An 18,653-nucleotide genomic window follows, 5' to 3' on the forward strand; every position below is an offset into this window, starting at 1 on the left:
AATGAATAATTCCTCATATCTTCAGTCAAAAGCCAGCATAGTGTTTAATGGTGAAACACTAGAAATTGTCCCAAATCTGTAAGAAACATGTCATGTCTCTGGGGCCAAGAGGGTTCCTCAAGCAGTGCCTGATCTGGGTCTGATAGAGTCCAGAAGAGCAACCTGCCGTCCCTGGTGGCGCATGCCCCCAGCACAGAGACGCTTCCCCAAACTGGGAAGAGTCACAGGCCTGGGGCCTTCAGGATGGAAAGTCCTAGGATTACAGGCATGAGCCACTGCACCTGGCCTGAAAAACTCTTAATAAAGCAGGAATAATGAATAATTCATCACGTCTTTGGTCAAAAGCCAGCATGCTGTTTAATGGTGAAACACTAGAAATTGTCCCAAATCTGTAAGAAACATATCATGTCCATCATTCCATTAATATTTACCATTGCTCTGTGACACCAGTACATGTAATGAAGTAAGAGTAAGAAAGAGGAAATGAAAAGATAGAATCCCATTTGTTACAGATGAAATGACCCAGCTGAAGAAAACATCAAAATGCTTCTGAGGAACGTGAACAGATGGAGAGGCATAACCTGTTCTCGGCTACAGCGACTGTATTTCAGGATGTAAACGCTCTCTATATTAATCCACAAAAACTCAACTTGATTTCAAGAAAATCTCAAAAGGATCTGGGAAGGGGAAGGAAGTAACAAGCAAAAAAGTATACAAGAATATCAAAAAAATTCTAAAAAAGAGCAGTGAGAAGGACCAAGTCCTACTAGTTATTAACATAAAATATAAAGCTCAGTAATTCAAACAGTGTGACTCTGGCATATAAATAGACCCTTTCCTGGAACAGAAAAGAGTCCAGAAATAGACCTATACACGTATGGAAATTGGCTCTATGGTAAAGGTAGCCTTTCAAGTTGAGGGAAAGATTGATTATTCAACAAATGTCACTGGGACATTTGGGTTGCCATCTGAAAAAAAAAAAAAAAATAGTTGTTTTGTACCTTATCCCTTACTCCAAAATAACTTCCAGATGGATCAGAGATATATCAGAAACATGAGAGAATTTTAAAAATAACCCTGAAATGAGAATAGCCTTTTAAAATATAACACATGAACCTAGAAATCAGAGAAAAACCTGGTCATTTTAACAATGTACATTTTTAAAACTTTCTGCACTGCAAAAAGACTACAAACAAAGCTTAATGACAATCTAAGGGAAATATTATATACTACAATGGAAAACAAAGGGCTAAGTTCCTTAATCTATAAAAAGCTCTTAAAATCATTAAGAAAAAGGCCAACAACCCAACAGAAAATGGGGCAAAGAACATGGATGGAGCTGCAGGCCATAATCCTAAGCAAACTAACTCAGGAACAGAAAACCAAATACCACATGTTCTCACTTATAAGTGGGAGCTAAACATTGAGTACACATGGACACAAAGAAAGGAATCACAGGGGCCGCACAAAGAAGGGAACAACAGTCAGTCACAGGGGCCTACTTGAAGGTGGAGGGAGAGGATCGAAAAACTACCTCTCGAGTACTATGCTTATTACCTGGGTGACAAAATCATCTGTACACTAAACACCCACAACACACAATTTACCTGTATAACAAACCTGCACATGTACCCCTGACCTTAAAATAAAAATTTTAAAAATAAATAAATAAAACCTACCTAGGCTGGGCACAGTGGCTCACACCTGTAATTCCAGCACTTTGGGAGGCCGAGGCAGGCAGATCACCTGTGGTCAGGACTTCAAGACCAGCCTGGCCAAAATGGCAAAACCCCATCTCTACTAAAAATACAAAAATTAGCCAGATATGTTGGTGGGCGCCTGTAATCATAGCTACTCGGGAGGCTGAGGTAGGAGAATCACTTGAACCTGGGAGGCGGAGTTTGCAATGAGCCAAGATTAGGCCATTTTACTCCAGCCTGGGCGACAGAGTCAGACTCCGTCTCAAAAAAAAAAAAAAAAATCAAAAAAAAAAAACCTACCTGGTGGCAGACTGTGCTGGTAGCAAGAAAAATAGATGTTTTAAAAAAGAAAAGAAAATGGGGCAAAGAATATGGATAGTATTTTTGTCTTTTAAAAGGCTTTTAAACAAAAGCAGGACTAAGATTTAAGCCAAAAAAAAAAAAAAAAAAATCAAGAGGTACTCACTTTCTTTTTTTTAATATATACTAAAAGAATAAAGATTTTTATTAAGCATTGTAAGTTGCATTCAGTAGCCTTCAGATACACCACAATCCGTCGACAGTCAATCAAACCCAACAGCAGTTCATTCTTGCACAATCCATGCATCAGGGCCAAACTCCCTTCAACTTACAGTAAGATCCTACTTAGTTCTTGTGGGCAGGGGTTGGGGATTACACCTCATTTCTGATCACTAATGTGATGAAGAGCATCAGAAGTATATGAAAATGATAAGAAGTGATTCTGATTTCAAAGTACATTGTTTGGAAACATTAACAAAAACATCAAAATGATAGGAATATACCTGCTTCTACTAAATTCTCAATGGGAAAGTTCTCAAGAACAAGCATTTTGTTTCCTGCTACAGAATGGGGTGTGTGTGTGTGTGTGTGTTTTTAAGATCAAAGGGTTTTTTTCACAGAATTTCATATTTGCTAATATGAAAGCATAAAACAGCAACAAAGAACAACAGTGCATACAGCAGTGAATACACCAGTGTAATATTGATGTTCGAAATGGCTAGATAATTTTGGGGGGGCTTTAGAATAAATGCAACAGAGGTCAATAATCATAAAATTGCAAGGTTAGCGCAAGATCAGTCAACGACTAAACAGAGTTAACATCTTTTCTAGGACTATTACTGATTATTAGCATTTTTGTTTTGCAAATGGGCGCATACTGATAAGAATGGAAGAAAGGACGATAACATGCATAATACACACTTCAAAAATTACGAACCATGCAGAAGTTTAGCTCAAGTAGTAGTACTAAAGGTCTACATCCGACTCAAAACCACATAGTTCATTGATCACAGATGCATGGTGTGAGTCACGAAAAGTTTCAGAACACATTGTGTTGATTTTGAAAGGTCATTTGCATCTTCTATTTCAACTTTATCTCCATTTAACTTGCTCATAAGTATGTATGATGTATTGTATATTTAAAATCAGCAGAACAGCAATATTACTGTATAATTTTTTAGTTTTGATAGTTGCACTTTTTTTTTTAACACAAAAGAACCACATCAACAGTGATGAAATTTAAGAAAGAAAAACTGTGGTTGTGCCTTATTTCTTTCATAGTCATAAACATCAAACCTTAAGGAAAGCTTCATTGTGAAACAGCAATGCAAAATCAAATATAATGGCATACATATCGTGCCAAATACTAAAAATCGTATTTTAAACTATATATACTTCAAGACTGCCAAAATTTGTTTTCTTTATACTTCAAGAAACACAATTATAGGCTTTTGTCATAACCAGTTTATTAAACTTTATGTGTACCTCATTTTAAGAGTGGGAGTCAAATGCTCTTCATTTTCGTTCTCTTTTTTGTTTTATTATAGCATTTTGACTCTGGTTAAAATTTAAAATGTATTGTTTAAATCTCTGATATTAAAGAGAGATCTGAATTTCCAAAGTCCTCATTTTTCTCTTACAGAAAGGACAAAATGTACATAACTGCAAGTTCTTTCTCTCCAGATATTCCTAAATCCTTACCTTCCAGCATCCTTCACCCTCTATAAAAAATACATTTACTCTTCTTTATTTAAGACAGCTGCCTCCAGAGCAGCTTCTCTGCCACAAGGGCTGTCTGTACTTAGTGCATTTAAATGACGATTTGTATTGCACGTTTCAGAGTCATTATTCAAGACACTTTCAGAGTGGCTGGGGACCCTGGCATCACCTGGGGTCCCGTTCATCTTGGGAGACGGCTTCTCCTCAACCATCACTCCATTTTCAGCCAGGGACCCGTCTGAAGACAGAGGACTTCGATTCCCCAGATTTTGACTGAGGTTCTTTGGCCACTTCTTCCGCTGAAGCAGCATAAGGAGGTCTGCCCTGAATCGCTGCCTGGTTTGAGGTACTCACTTTCAGTGTTGTGCAATCGCAGGGTCAGCACCCAAGAGTGAGCATGCTCTTAATTTTCTGCACCTTGGAAACCTCCCTTACCTCACGTGTTAGTTTTCTATTGCTATGTAACAAATTACCATGAGCTCAGTGGCTTAAAAGAACATATCTATGATTTCACAGATTCTGTGGGTGAGGAACCTATACATTTTTGCTAGGTTCTCAGCTCAGGGTTTCCCCAGGCTACAATCAAGGTATGGACCAGGGCTGGATCTCACTCTAGCTCAGGGTCCTCTCTTAAGCTATTCAGGTTGCCAGCTGACACCATTGCTTGCAGTCGGAGGACTGAGGTCCTCAGGGTTGCCACGGTCCTTCTAGATGTCTCCTCTCCCCATAGGCAGTTCATAACATGGCTGTTTACTTTTTTCCTTGAGGCCAGCAGAAGATTCTCTGGTGCTTCACCTTCTTTAAAGATTAGGTCAGGCCCACCCAGGATAATCTCCTATTTAATTAACTCAGAGTTAACTGACTATAAACTAATCACTGGAGTAACATTCCTTCATATTTGAAACTGGCCCAATTTTCCAACCAGCTGGATGCCCACAGAACTGAAGCTTAAGAAACGTACATTTGTACAATAAAATGTACCTGCCGCCTGTCGACCGGCTCCTCTTCCATACCCCTAATTCCTGTTTTCCCCCACTGGTTACAATGACGCTAGACGGCCTGCTGCCTGTTAACCAACTCCTCTTCCTTGCGCCTGTTGTTTTCCTTCCTGGCTATATAAACTCTTAACTTTGGTCAGGGAGGAAGGATGGATTTGAGATTTGGTGCTCTATCTCTCTGGCTAGCATCACTGGTAAAATAATAAAGCCTTCTTCCCTGGCAACACTTGTCTCAATGATTGGCTTTCTGTGAGGCAAGCAGTGGGACCTAAACTGAAACCCTGGTGTTCAGTAACAAAGTTTGGTTCTGACCAGAAACACCTTGCTTGTGGGTCAGCTGCCACAGGCTGGGAGAGTTTCAGAAGCCTCTGAAGCTGCTGCCTGACTACATTTGACTACATTTGGCCCAGTGGTTGGCTTTGGGCTCTCTCTCTGGCCTCATCACCACTGGCCCCAACTGCATTCCTGATTGTCTAGGAAGCCTTTGAGATTCGACATGTGCATCCAGACAAGTGAGTGGCTTTTGTGGGTACCAGACAGCAGGATTGGCTCCTCTCAATTTAGGAGCTGAAGGAATATCCATTTTCATGTTGAACAAACCCAATTGATTGAGAGAGGAAAGCATCCTAATTGTTTCAGTTTGGAAACTCTTAGGGCTTGTTGCTTGTTGCAGCGGTTGAATTATGTTTTAGTGACTCTGTGTGTGTGTGTGTGTGTGTGTGTGTGTGTGTGTGTGTGTGTGTGTGTGTGAACACAGTCATGGGAGGTCAAAGTTTGATCCCAAGTGCAGCCCGCTTGGGTGCACTCTTCAGGGTTGGTCTGAATGTGTTGTAGGCTGATGAAGCCAGGGAAAGTCTACAGCCATAGCACCCTGAATGTGCCCGATCTCATCTGATCTCGTTAGTACGTGATGTGCTGTGGTGCTGCTTGGCCCAGTGTTCTCTGGAGTCGGGGGCAGGGGTGGCCTTTAAAAAAACAAGCTGCCATAGAAACTGCTTTACCCAAAATTTTGGTTTGCAGCGTTGATTGTGTTACCTATTGGAGCAAGCAAAGTTTAGCCATGTGAACATGTTCATAAAACAGTGAGTTTGTGTTGCTATGTCATGGCTAGAATTCTGACATAAAAGCTATTGGATCTTGCCGGATGTGGTGGCTCATGCCTATAATCCCAGCACTTTAGGAAGCCACAGCAAGCAGATTGCTTGAGCCCAAGAGTTCAAAACCAGCCTAGGCGACATGGCAAAACTCTGTCTCCACAAAAAAATTTAAAAATTAGCTGGGCATGGTGGTGCACACCTGTAGTCCCAGCCACTCAAGAGACTGAGGTGAGTGGATCAATTGAGTGCAGGAGGTCGAGGCTGCAGTGAGCTGTGATCATGCCACCACATTCTAGCCTGGGCAACAGAGTGAGATACTGTCTCAAAACACAAAACAAATCAAAACAAATATCAAAAAAACTATTGGATCTTTGTGTGTGTGTGTGTGTGAATGCATGTTTAGATGTATTTACACATATTGTATCTACCAAATTGGTTTATAAATACAAGAACGTTCATAAATAAGTCCAAGTGTTTTTCAAGTCCATGTGACTTAAATAAATTTTTAATAAACAAACTGGCCCTGAGATTATTGGTAAAATAAAAATAAGAATGGCTTTGGGATTGTCAGCATACCCTTTTGACTGGGTTTTATATTTGTCTCTGCTAGATATTTTGAGGTGTCAAGGTTTGGCACAGAAGGCTGTAAAACTATGATAAACCCAGCCACAACAAAATGATCGTTGTGTGAATTTGTTTTCAGCCTTGGCCCCCAGAATGAGAGCAGACCTGAACCCAACCCACAGCTTGCAGCTCAGCTCAGTTGAACCCAACTGACCCACAGATCCTGGAGCAAGAATAAAGAGCTGGCATTGTAAGCCATTGAGTTTTGGAGGCTTGTTACATACACAGTGTTATTTCAGCAATCACTAATAATACAGAGTGTTATATGGGATTTGTGAAGCATAGGTAGGCTTTATAGGGTGTATAAGAGATGTGTATGTGTGCAGTGCTTGTGTTTTGTGCCTAAGTAAATGGGATGTGGAGATGTACACAGGAAAACAAGGGTTTATACAGGATAAAACCTACCCCAGAGCGGGCTGAATGCAATTTGTACCCAGCCCCTGATCAGATGGTTCCTGGGCAGGAAAACCCACACTCTATAGCCCTGCCTCTCTCTGACTTGCCAGTGGTTTCTAGGAAGGTGGCATTAGCCAGACAGGGGGTGTTTGACTGGACTGGCATTCAGCAAACCAGGGAAGAAGTGGCACGAGTCCAGCCGAGTCATGTCTGCCCATACAACCAACCTGTGTGTGTTTTGGCTACAGAGACTTGTCCCCACAGCAGGGCTTGGCAGCTGAGGAAGAGTCCCACGCTGCAACCCTGAGAGGTGAACAGAGGGGCTCTGTGTGGAGCAGAGAGCAGCTGCGAGCACATCAGCTGGACTGGGGCTTTGCAAGGAGCTGTACCTCAGAGATCAAGGCCCCAGGACACCCCTGCAAGCATCCCCTTTTCCTGCCCTCATTCATGGACAGCTGAATAGTGACTGTGATTCAGAGACTGAGCTCCAGAGTCAGACCATCCAGGCTGCTGCTCAGCCCACCAGCTGCCACCTTGGGCAAGTAACCTAACTTCTCTGGGCCTCAATTTCTCAACTTTAAAATAGGATTAAATGTAGTATCTCACTCATAAGTTGCCATGAAGAGTAGATGAGTAAATTCCCGTAAAGTGGGATGGTACCTGCTTATTATTGAGTGTGTGCCATCTGCCAGGCACTGTTCTAAGTACCTTACATGAATGACCTTGCATCCAGAAACTATGTGTGATCAATGTTATTATCTGACGAAGGCTGGGATCCCCAGAGGACAGACCAGGATTCAACTGAGAGCAGTTTACTTGTGAGCTAACTCCAAGAAACACAAGTAGAGTGGGGAAAAGAGTCAGCAGTTACCACTGTGAATAACTGGGGTCCAATCCTGCTAGATTAACTGAGAGGTGTGTAGAATATGCATACAGGGCATCTATACACCTACTCTCCTCAGTTACAGTTGGAGGCTGCTCCTGGAGACAGCATGACCAACCTTCCTTGTTTGCTCATGACTGTCCCAGCTTCAGCCCTGAAAGTCCTATGATCTATGAACTGGGAAACCCCTCCTTCCCAGCCTGCACAGTTGGCCACGCTACTTGGAGTGTACTCATTCCCCAGCACTTCCAGTGCAGCAAGCGAGCAAGCCTGCAGATGCAGGTGCCTGCAACCAGGAGTATACCAGGTACTAAATGGTCAGGCTCAAGGGGATGAGGTTGGGGTGCACAGCCCCATTTTGGGGTGAGAAAAGTAGAGCTGAGAAAGGCTAGGTAATCTGCCCAGGAGTACACAGTGGGAAGTGGCCTGGGGGTGGGGGTTCAAACCCATGTCGGTCTGATGCCAAGGCCCATGCTCTTGACCATCAGGGTCCATAGCTCCTCCTTCCACATAGCAGCAACGGGGACATAGATTGGAAGAGCTGGGAGGACGACAGGAAAGCAGCTAGTCTCGTGACTGGAAACAGACTTATCTGTAGGCAGACTGGGGTAACATTCAAGAGGCCAGGAGGACAGTAGGTGAGTGTTGGACAATAAAGAGGTAGAGCCTGTGGCCAAAAGGAGAGTACGGCAGCCTCCACAGGGGGCAGCAGATGCTCAGCTCAGGCTGCTTCCTGCTGTATGGGAATGAAGGACCAGTACTACTAAACCATCCAATTTTTCAAGGGAAGCTGGATTTTTATGGTAAATCTCTGAAGTATTACATATTATCTAAGAATTTTCTAAAATAGAAACCCAAACCCATGTGAATGAAAATACCGCACATTGGTCCACTCACCTCTGCACGTAACCCTAAGGGCTGACATTGAGGACCCTTTTCTTCAACAGGGGTCTCTATAGAAATGGGGGCTGGCTCCATGTGCATTTGGTGCACACATCCACCCTCACTGAGCTTTATCTGTTTTTTGTCTTTGTTACTGTCTGGCCATGTTTCCCCACATGTATATCTATGGCAGACATCCAGCTCATGGGCACCAGAACAGCCACACTGGTTGTTAACAGACCAGTTAATAAATGGCTGGTGCCTGTAGTCCCCCAGTCAGCCGGTGTACCCTGACAGTCCAACCCCTTCCCTGGGATTCCCACACTATCCCTCGATCCAGCAACTCCAGGGTTAACTCCTGACAGGTCAGGGGCCTCAGCCAGCGCACTTCCTTCTCATTCTTCAGTGCCCAAGCATCCTCCCTTTCTCTCTCCCTCTCCCATTCTCTCCATCGCTATCTCCGTCTCTCCCTCTCTCACTTTTTAAAAAATTATACGACCATCTTGAATCCTTGTTGAGTCAAAGATGTAAAGTTATAAACAGTGGTGTGCTGGTAAATGTTGAACAATCAGCTCTCCAGGAGTAGAGGGGAGTCCTGATTTGTAGCATTTGCTGCTTTCCATGGTGTAAACAGATATTCACACCCTGATGGATTTCAAGCTACCAACATGAGCAAATGTGGAGTTGTTGAGAGATGTGCAGTGGCACACCGTTAGCCAGCATTTATTACATAGACACGAAGCTGCAAAAGCACAGATGATAGGAAAATACTAGGAAATAATGCATTCTGAGTAGTTATTACCTTCGTTGCTAATATAATTTATTATTGTTTCTACAACTCAATTTTTTCGTAATGCCTGTGTTTCACAACTAGGTACAAAATTCCTGAAAATTTTAGCCATCAGTTCTTATGAGCTGATGAGCTGGCTCTGGTAACCACTGGATAAATAAATAGAGGAAAGAAAATTACAAAAACAGGTGCTTGGTGGTCAAAAAACCAGGACCTGGGGGAGAGTCACCATCCAACCTCAGGTGGGCAATTCAGGCCTCTCCACCCGGAACCCCCTACCTCTGCAGCTCTCTACCCCCACTGCCCAACCCCACCTACCTGCAACAGGAAGTCGAAGAGCGCCAGGCGTGCCCACTCGGTATGGTGGATGCCCAGGCATGGGGCCTGGCCTGGCCAGCTGCAGCTGTGTGCCAGCAGGGCCTGGTACTGCAGCCAGCCCAAGGCCAGAGAGTTCTGATCCTCATCCGGGTCACTCAGGTGCTGCACATCGGGCGCCCACCAGATGACAGGCCTCGCTCTACCGTCTGTGTAGCGGTAGGGGAGGAGGGGGCTGTGGAAGCGGCGGGCCACAGCAGGTAGGCTCCGGCGCAGCCCCAGCACGCGATCTACGTGGAAGGACAGGACCTCAGGCAGGTCCCCAGGCCTCTTGATCAGGCCACAGAGCCCCTGGGAGCAGAGTTGGCTGAGCCTGGGAGAGGACATGCCCTGAAGGGCACCCTCAGCGGAGAAGCCAACCTGTAGCACCTGCCCATGGGCGGGGACCCTGGCTTTGCCCCCCACCTCCCCCTGCGCCAACAGCCGGAGCATCTGCACGTCGTGGTCTGTCAGCCATGGGGGAGCCTGCCCCCCAGTCCTCGAGCTGCTCAACAGCGTCTCAGCGTCACACCATACTGACCCTTGCAGCTTCTCAACAGAGCCAGGCCACTGATGAGCCCCTGAGGCCAAGGTGGGATCCTCTGCTTGTCGCCCACCAGTCAAGGCTCTGTTCTCAGCTGCCAGCAGATCCCTGCCTTCTGCTGTATGGGGCCAGAATGTCAGCCCAGCAGTAGCTCTCCAAGCCCGTAAAGCTGCCACATCGCTCCCTGGGAGTGGACCGACCAGGGTGACCATCTCACTCTGTGTCTCTTGGATGGGACCGCCATGCTGGGGGTGACCCAGGTCTTTGGCTCCTGGATCTCCGACCTCATCCTCCCTCAGGAGCACAACATGCTGAGTACTGAGTCTTGGATGTCCTGACAAAGTAACGTCCCTCCTGACCCTCCCTGGATGCCTGAGGTCCCCTCCTAGGGACTCCTTGCTTCTGTCCACTCTTGCTCTATGGCCTTGCTCCTCAGCACAGACCAAGATGGAGTTCCTGGGCAAAGCACGGCCTCTCCAGAAGCCCATGTTTCTTGCCCGCTGCCTCCGGCTGGAGCTCAAAGCCTGCCGGATACGGGTTGCAGGGGTGCCAGTTACCCCCTGAGGCTCCATGGGACCAGGGTCTGGGCCGGCAGATGGACGCTGTGGGGGAAAGCGGGTGACAGCCATCGCAGAGAGGGTCATCAAGAGGCAGAACGCTATCACTGGCCGCCTCTTGCCACGCAGCCTTCTCCAGAGCCAAGATGCCTGGGAGACAGGGTAGAAAAAAAAGCTTAAGACCTGGGAAATTCAACAGCTCAACCCACAAAACAATGGGGATGGGAAGCAAAGGAGACGCCCAGTTCATGAGAGACTGAGAAGAGCACAGCTCAAGTGGAGGGACAGCTGGCTGCCTTCAAGAAAGGAAATGGGCAACTCCAGCCAACCGTACTCCTGCTTCCAAGCTTGGCTTGCTTCTCCTTCTAGGGCAGCCTCTGCTGAGGCCTGCAGACCCATGCTCTTCTGCCCTATTCTCCCTTCGAATAAACTGCCATTACAACACCGTCACCATGCACCTTAAGCGGTTTTTCTCATGTCTGTCCCCATCACCAAGATCTGGCCTTCTCTTTTTGTCTCCATGGGCCCATTCTGGCAGATCTCTTGATGTCCCCACACACATGCCCTTACCCTTTTCCAGGCACATGGAAACCCAGTCAGAGATGACTTTGCCAGCCTCCTTAGCAACAGGGTGTGACCACATGACCAAGTCCCTGACTATGTCATGAGAGCCAACCACTTTTGCCAGCCCCACATGCTTCAAAGGAAGTTGGCTGCCCTGGCCTTTCTCTCTCACCATCTTTGCTGGTTGCACACAGATGTGGCAGCAACAGCTCTGCACATGTTAGCAAGGACACACCCTAGGGGCAGTGATTTCTCAACACGTAGTCCTTGGACCAGCAGTATCAGTAACACCTGGGAACTTATCAGAAATGCAAATTCTCAGGGCCCCACCCCAGAACTACTGAATCAGAAACAGGGGCCTGAGCAGCCTATGTTTTAAGAAGTTCTCTGGGTAGTTCTGATGTGGGCTTAAGCTTGAGAGCCACTGCTCTAGGGCATCATGAGCCACAAGAGGGAAGGAACACGGTGTCTGGAGCAGTGCAGCCTGCAGCTGGGAGTCTCTGAGCCTTTATGTGACAGACCTACAGGCAGAGCCCTGGTACATAGTGGGATTCAACAGATATGTGACTGACAAAATGAATGGAAAATCTAGTCCAAATCACCAAAAAAACTCCCCAAATTAGGTTTACTTATTAAATCCATGAGATATTCCTTAGATATTTTTGATACTGTATGCAGTGTGAGGCAATGTGCTGGAATGCACAGAAAAGGCACACAGGTAAACAGAATTTTAAAGGTGTCAAAGAAACAACACCCACAAAACAAACCAGATTCCACTTTTTTCCCTGCATGTGCTTGCTCTTCTGAGAAGCTCCCTTGTGGGTGTCAAAAGAGTATTATCCAGGATCTGCAGTGGACATGTGGGTGAAGTCCATCATCAGTAGCCTCCTTCTTTCTCTCAAAAGTGCCACCTTTATCCCCCACAATCTACCCGAGCCATATCTATCCAGGGACCCCAATCCATGACCTAAGCTGATGGGGCCATCCTGGATCCTGACCCACAATGGACCAACAGATCCTCACCCCCAACCCAGTCCTAGGAGCATGGGCTTGTGATAAATCAGCAAGGCTGACTTGTCCTGCTCATGAAATAGAGAGCAGAGGCCCATTGCCACCCAGCCAAAGATGACAGCAGTGGGCCATACTCTGCTGAGAGCCAGTCTGCAGGGAGAGAGAAGGAAACAGTTGCATAGACAAACCAGAGATGAAAACAGAAGGAAGAGCCTTGCCCAGCTTTCTGCGCTGCGGTTCCAGTTCTGAGCCTGGCCCAGGAACAGCAGTAGCCACTGCCTGGGGCTCTTCGGGACTGAGCAGCATCCACGTAACCCATTCTCCCTCTACACCTGAGCTGCGGATCGTGGGTACTCCTGCTACATGCAGCCAAAAAGGCCTAATTCAGATCATCTCTGAGTTCCCTTTCCTCTACAATTAAAAGAGCATTTCCTGGCCGGGCGCGGTGGCTCACGCCTGTAATCCCAGCCCTTTGGGAGGCTGAGGTGGGTGGATCACTTGAGGTCAGGAGTTTGAGATGAGCCTGACCAACATGGTGAAACTCTGTCTCTATTAAAAATACAAAAATTAGCTGGGTGTGGTGGCGCGTGCCTGTAATCCCTGCTACTCAGGAGAATCACTTGAACCTGGCAGGAGAACCGCTTGAACCCGGGAGGTGAAGGTTGCAGTGAGCCAAAATCACACCATTGCACTCCAGCCTGGGTGACAACAGCAAAACTCCATCTCAAAAAAAAAAAAAAGTCACAAAAGAGCCTTTCCTCCTTCAGTACCCATTTGACCTTCCCCTTCCTTCCAACCGCATGGCCTGGAGGAATGCCGCCCCTCATGAATTTCCTAATTTGTCTGCATTTTCAGTCCCTTCTAAGTCAGTGACAGTTGCTGCAGGAGCCAAACGCATTTCTCAGCACCCTAAACATCAGATAATAATCAAAAGGAAGTGGAAGTGGGAAATCTCAGTTACAACCCAGCCTTAAAAAGCGCCCGTGGCTGCCTCCTACCTCCAGTTCCTCCACACTGGTTCCCTCCCTGTCCTAACCCCTTCTGCCTCCTGGACAGGAGGCCAGCATCTCCCTCTTAGTGCCTCCATGAATGGTGCACTGATGTCTCTCGGCCCCACTTTTGCCAAACACCTCAGCCACAGGAAGCCAGTGTGTGGTGGTGGAAGGAACGCTGGACAGGAGTCAGCAGGCTGCAGTCTGTGTGGCCACCTTTACCCACTCTCTGGACCAGCTTCCTCATCTACAAGGGGTTGGGTTGGATGAAATAGCCTTTGAGGTCTCACTTCCCCCAATACCCAGTGATGCTAACTCTTGGTGGACAGTGGAGGTGAACTGACTCCGCTGTGGTCTCCCCTGAACCTCCTCCTGTCCATGACAAGCACCTGTAGCAGAATAAAGCTGCACAAGAGGACCCACACACCACCATTGCCCAGTAAGTCAATGTAGGCCCTTAAGGGTGGCTTTCAGAGAAAAGGGTTGAGATGAGGGTTTTCTGCCCCTGCCCAGTCACCACTGGGAGACCCAATCACCCACCTTGGCCTGAACAGTAAGACCATGATAACCAAAGCCTCCCTTGCAGCTCTGAACTGATCCCCCAAGACTCAGTGGGACACGCCAATGCAGGGTGACTCAGGGCCAATGGACACTTTCCATCTAGCTGAAGTTGCCGCTGGAGGGACCAATTAAGCTAACCTTTCCTCCCCCACACGTGGAGGGGAGGAGACAGTAAAGAAAACCCCTCTCGCCTCTGGCACCCACGTGCTAAAATATCTTCCCCCATCACCCGACACCCCATGCATTCATGCTTCTGTGAAGCCAGCAGGTGAGCCGATGTCCCAGGGCCACAAAGCCCTGCTTGGACACCTTGCTTAAGGAGGGGTGGGGTGGGGACCAGCAAGCTACATAAACAGTGGGGAAATCAGGTGAGGTCATGCTTCTGATGTCCCTCTCACTTCAGCCAGGGCCTTCAGGAACACAGGGCAGGGAGACAAAGCCTAGAGAATATTTTCCTTGTCAGTTGTGTGGTCCTCTAGACAACCTGTGTTCCCCAAACCTGGATTGCATCTGGAATCTCCTCCTGCTTACCAGAGATGGGACAGAACAATGGTTCTTAAACTTGCTCTGGGGCTTCCTTCATGTTCTACCATGGGGTGGGTGGTTAGGAGATGACTCTGTGTGCTCTGCATTTGCCACCGCCACCCACACCCACATACACTTCCACCAAGGGAGCTCTGTGTTCTTTATGGCGGGTTTAGCTAATTTACATTACTTGATATGCCATACATGTTTAGTCTTAGTTCTGTTGTAATATTTTATGTTATATTTTCTGTATTGTAAACTCAAAATAAAATTCTAAGCCCCCTTACCATCTGAATGGACCCCTCCTTTTGGCCAAGGGCCTTCCAAAGTTAACCTGAAAAACTGGTTGAGGCCATCATGGGAAGAGGAAGCCAGACATGCCTCATTATACCCTTATCCCTTTTGAAATTTAGGCCCAGCTGACCAGCATTGACATTAACACAGACCTTAAGACTGACAGAACAGCCTCTTTGTCTGATAAGAAACATTTACAATCTATTCCCTCAAGCCAGCTACCTAGAGGCTTTTATCTGCATGATAAAACCTTGGTCTCCACAAGCCCTTATCTTAACCCAGACATTCCTTTCTATTGATTCTAAGTCTTTAGACAATAACTTAACTCTTTCAATTACCAGTCAGAAAATCTTTGAATCTACCTATGACCTAGGAACCCCTGCTTCCAGTTGTCCTTCCTTTCTGGACCAAAGCAATGTACATCTTAAATGTATTGATTGATGTCTTATGTCTCCCTAAAATGTATAAAACCAAGTTGTAGTCTGATCACCTGTTCTCAAGATCTCCTGAGGGCTGTGTCACAGGCCATTGGTCACTCGTATTTGGCTCAGAACAAATCTCTTTAATATTTTACAGTTTGACCTTTTCATCAACAACATTTATAATATTTGAAGTCTTATACTATGTTTTCTTTTCACTTACTATGACTTTGTCTTTTGGTGTATATTTCTTGTAATATTTAGGAAATTTTGATTTGGGTCCTAATTATTACCTTTATTATTGTATGCCCTTAGTTGTCTCGTTCTTTAGACTGTAGCTCTTAATCCCCTAAAAAGAACAATATTAAAATTATTTCCTCTTCCCCCTCCTCCCCCTCTCTTTCCTCTACCAATCAATTTTCATTACTAGTATTACCTTTTTTAATGTTTATCTTTGTACAATTAAATATGTTTACATTTCTAATATTTCTCAGCTTTAAATGATATTCTTTAGTTCTCTGCTATTATTAATGAAGTAAACAGCATATTACTTCTTTCTCCCACCTTTTGCCTTCATCCCCCTTCCAATTGTTTATATTTGTGTTATTTCTGCATTGGTACAATAGGAAGCATATACATTCGATTCCATCACTCTAATACCTACATTTATTCAGGTCTTAGTTATTCAGTTAAATATATTCTATGCACACTCCTGTCCCCTTGGCCCCAGTTTCCCATTATTTCTTGGTTGACTGAAGTTCACATGGGAACAATATTCTCTGATTTCTTGCATGTTCAAACTGTTTTCTACAGCATTCATACGTGAAGTAAAGTTGCCTAGATAGAAAATACTTGGCTCACAGTTTCTTTCTTTGAATAGCTTATGGGTTCTGCTCCACTGTTTTGTAATGTTAAGGGAAATCTAAGATTAAACTGATTTTTTACCCTGCCTGGCTGCCCTAAGAATTCTTTCTTTTTCTTTAATATCCAGTAACATTCTTAAGATCTATCTGTGTTGACTGTTTCAGGTCAGCTTTTCTTGGCACGCAGTATGCCCTATTAGAAAAGGTAAACACAAGTCTTTTTATTTCATCAGAATTCTCTTGAACTAAATATTAAATATTTGTTCCATTCCATGACTTTATTTTTACTTTTTTCTTTAGGCTCTTCAATTATGTACATGGTGGCTCTCCTTTATCTTTCTTATATGTTTCTTACCTTCTCTTTAATCCTTTCTAACTATTTTCATTTCATTTTGTTCACTGTTCTTGTTTTTATACTCTATTTGACTTATTGTGTTTTATCTAATATTTATTCACCCTTTCTGTTATTTTCCACTTTTCCCTACTTCTTTCCAACTCGTATTTCACATCTTTCCATCTTACCATTTTTTCTTGAGTTCTTGCATTTCTGCTTTGTGGTATTTATTCACAGAGGGTATTTTAAGTTTTAAAAATTCATTGTGATAAGAGTGCTCAAAATTCCACTGTTTCCAGGTAACATTTTCAGGTGACCAGCCCTCATCTGTTAAGAAACATTGCTGTTCTTTGTCTCCTTTTTTCTCACAGTGTCTCAGTATAGATGCTGAACTCTTTTTATTGTATGAGTTGGACCAGTCAATTGAAATAGGTTCCTTTCAAATTCCGGTGGAATTTGAAATCATCTGGTTTTCATAAAGCAGATACTCTCTTCTTCTCATCTACCCCATGACCAGGCTGCATCCTGAAATATGGCTTGTTAGCATGGCTCTTTATGTATCACAGTGTCCTCTGCTTTTCTAATCCCAATTGTCCAGCTGGATCCTCTGAGCCACTAAACTTGCCCCCATCCCATTTCCACACCCTCTTCTGCAGACAAGTGGGAGATGGTGATTCTACTCCTCAGGCGTGTCACTCACCTTCAGGTATATTTCATTGGTGCTTTCTGAGATCTGCCAACTTGGGCTCCCTCTTCCACTCTTTCTCACTTCCTCCAACACTGCACCTGCACGAAACTGGCTGCTGCTTGTGCTGTTCCCAAGTATTTTGGTGACTGCCTCCTAATTTAGCTGAAAAAAGGAATTTGCATTTTGTCTTCCACCTTCTTTGTTGCTTTCTGCTAGCTTCCAGGATAAGGTGAGGATGCAGAGTTTATGCTGCCGTGTTTATATCAGCAGTCCTCAATGGCACATTTTTAAGAAGAAAGGAGTGTGCCCTTACTGAATGTAGTGACTAATCGGCCCTCAGAGCAACGACCTTTCTCTAACTTCTGTGCTTGGGAAACACAGCACCCAAACAGCCCTGAGAATTCCAAGGATTTTGCTCCTGCTGCACATTTCCACAAGATCTATTCACCAGCTTTGTGTGAATTGAGTGCAGCCTCCAGGCCGATCACTTAGCAACATTCTTCTGGAAAGACCACCCTTGAAGCCCTTTGGAGTGACATGGACCAGGAAGTGAGGTGATCCACCTATCCCAGTTAGACTTCTAAGAGTCAAGGAGAGAGGGAGGGACCACAGGGTCACCTAGCAGTTCTCCACTTTATAATTTATGCACCATCTCATCCCCTCTCCTATGGATGCCCCTCCTTCTGTTTCCAATCTGGCTAAAAGGTAGCACTGTCCACCCAGATACCCAAGCCAGAAATCTGGGCCTGACCTTCATTCCACCTTTCCTCCGCCCCATACATCTAAATCTTGCAAATTCTTTCCCCTAAACAGCTCTTGAACCAGTCCATTTCTCATTAGACCCTCTGTGACTGAGCCCAGGTGCCTTCTTCTTTACCAGGACACCTGCAACCGCCCCCTTAGCTCCCACTCCTGTTCCTCTGCAGGCCACTTGCCACAAACTGGATCATACCCTTCAAAATCTCTTTAGAGAAGATCTAAATGCCAGAAGGGCTCTAGCCATACCAAACTTCTTTCAATTCTGGACAGCACCAGACCCACTGTCTCCAGACCTTTATACCTGTTGATCCTTCTGCCTGGAATAGACCCCTCCTCCTGTTTCCATTGCTCAGGTCTCAGCTTAGACACCACCTCCCCCAGGAAGCCTTCCCTTGAGACTCCTCAATGAATTGGATGCCCTCACCATGTGCTCCCATAACACACTGTTCCTCCCCAAGCACACCCCTTTTCACTCTGTACTGGATTTGATCATTTAATGTCTGTCTCTCAATGGATGGGCTGATCCATGCAGGTACGACATGGGTTCACAATTGCATCTCCAGACTATCACAGTGCCTGGCACATGAGAAGCTCTCTGCAAAATGAGCTGTCAGATAAGAGGGGTTATCAGGGAGGTGGAAACACTGTTCCCTGGCCTGTGGCACTGCAAGTCTGCTGGTGAAGAGGGCTCCTCCAATCTCCAAGGCTCTTTTCTGTTTGGAATGCCAGCCACCCCCACCCACGACCCAACACAGCAGATGTGTTTTGTGCTCCATTATTTTAAAATGTACACAGAATT

The 18,653-nt window shown here is 45.4% G+C and overlaps 1 protein-coding gene across 1 annotated transcript in view; it reads right to left on the minus strand.

Annotated features, from left to right (window-relative positions):
• Positions 1-18,653, minus strand: part of GASK1A (golgi associated kinase 1A) — a 79,581-nt gene that overhangs the window by 15,978 nt on the left and 44,950 nt on the right. Inside the window, exon 2 of the mRNA XM_007983838.3 lies at positions 9,708-10,994. Within this exon, the coding sequence (XP_007982029.1) occupies positions 9,708-10,994 (1,287 nt within the window). The remainder of the gene's footprint in view (positions 1-9,707; positions 10,995-18,653) is intronic.

Source organism: Chlorocebus sabaeus, chromosome 22 (genome assembly GCF_047675955.1).
Source record: "Chlorocebus sabaeus isolate Y175 chromosome 22, mChlSab1.0.hap1, whole genome shotgun sequence".
NCBI lineage: Eukaryota > Metazoa > Chordata > Mammalia > Primates > Cercopithecidae > Chlorocebus > Chlorocebus sabaeus.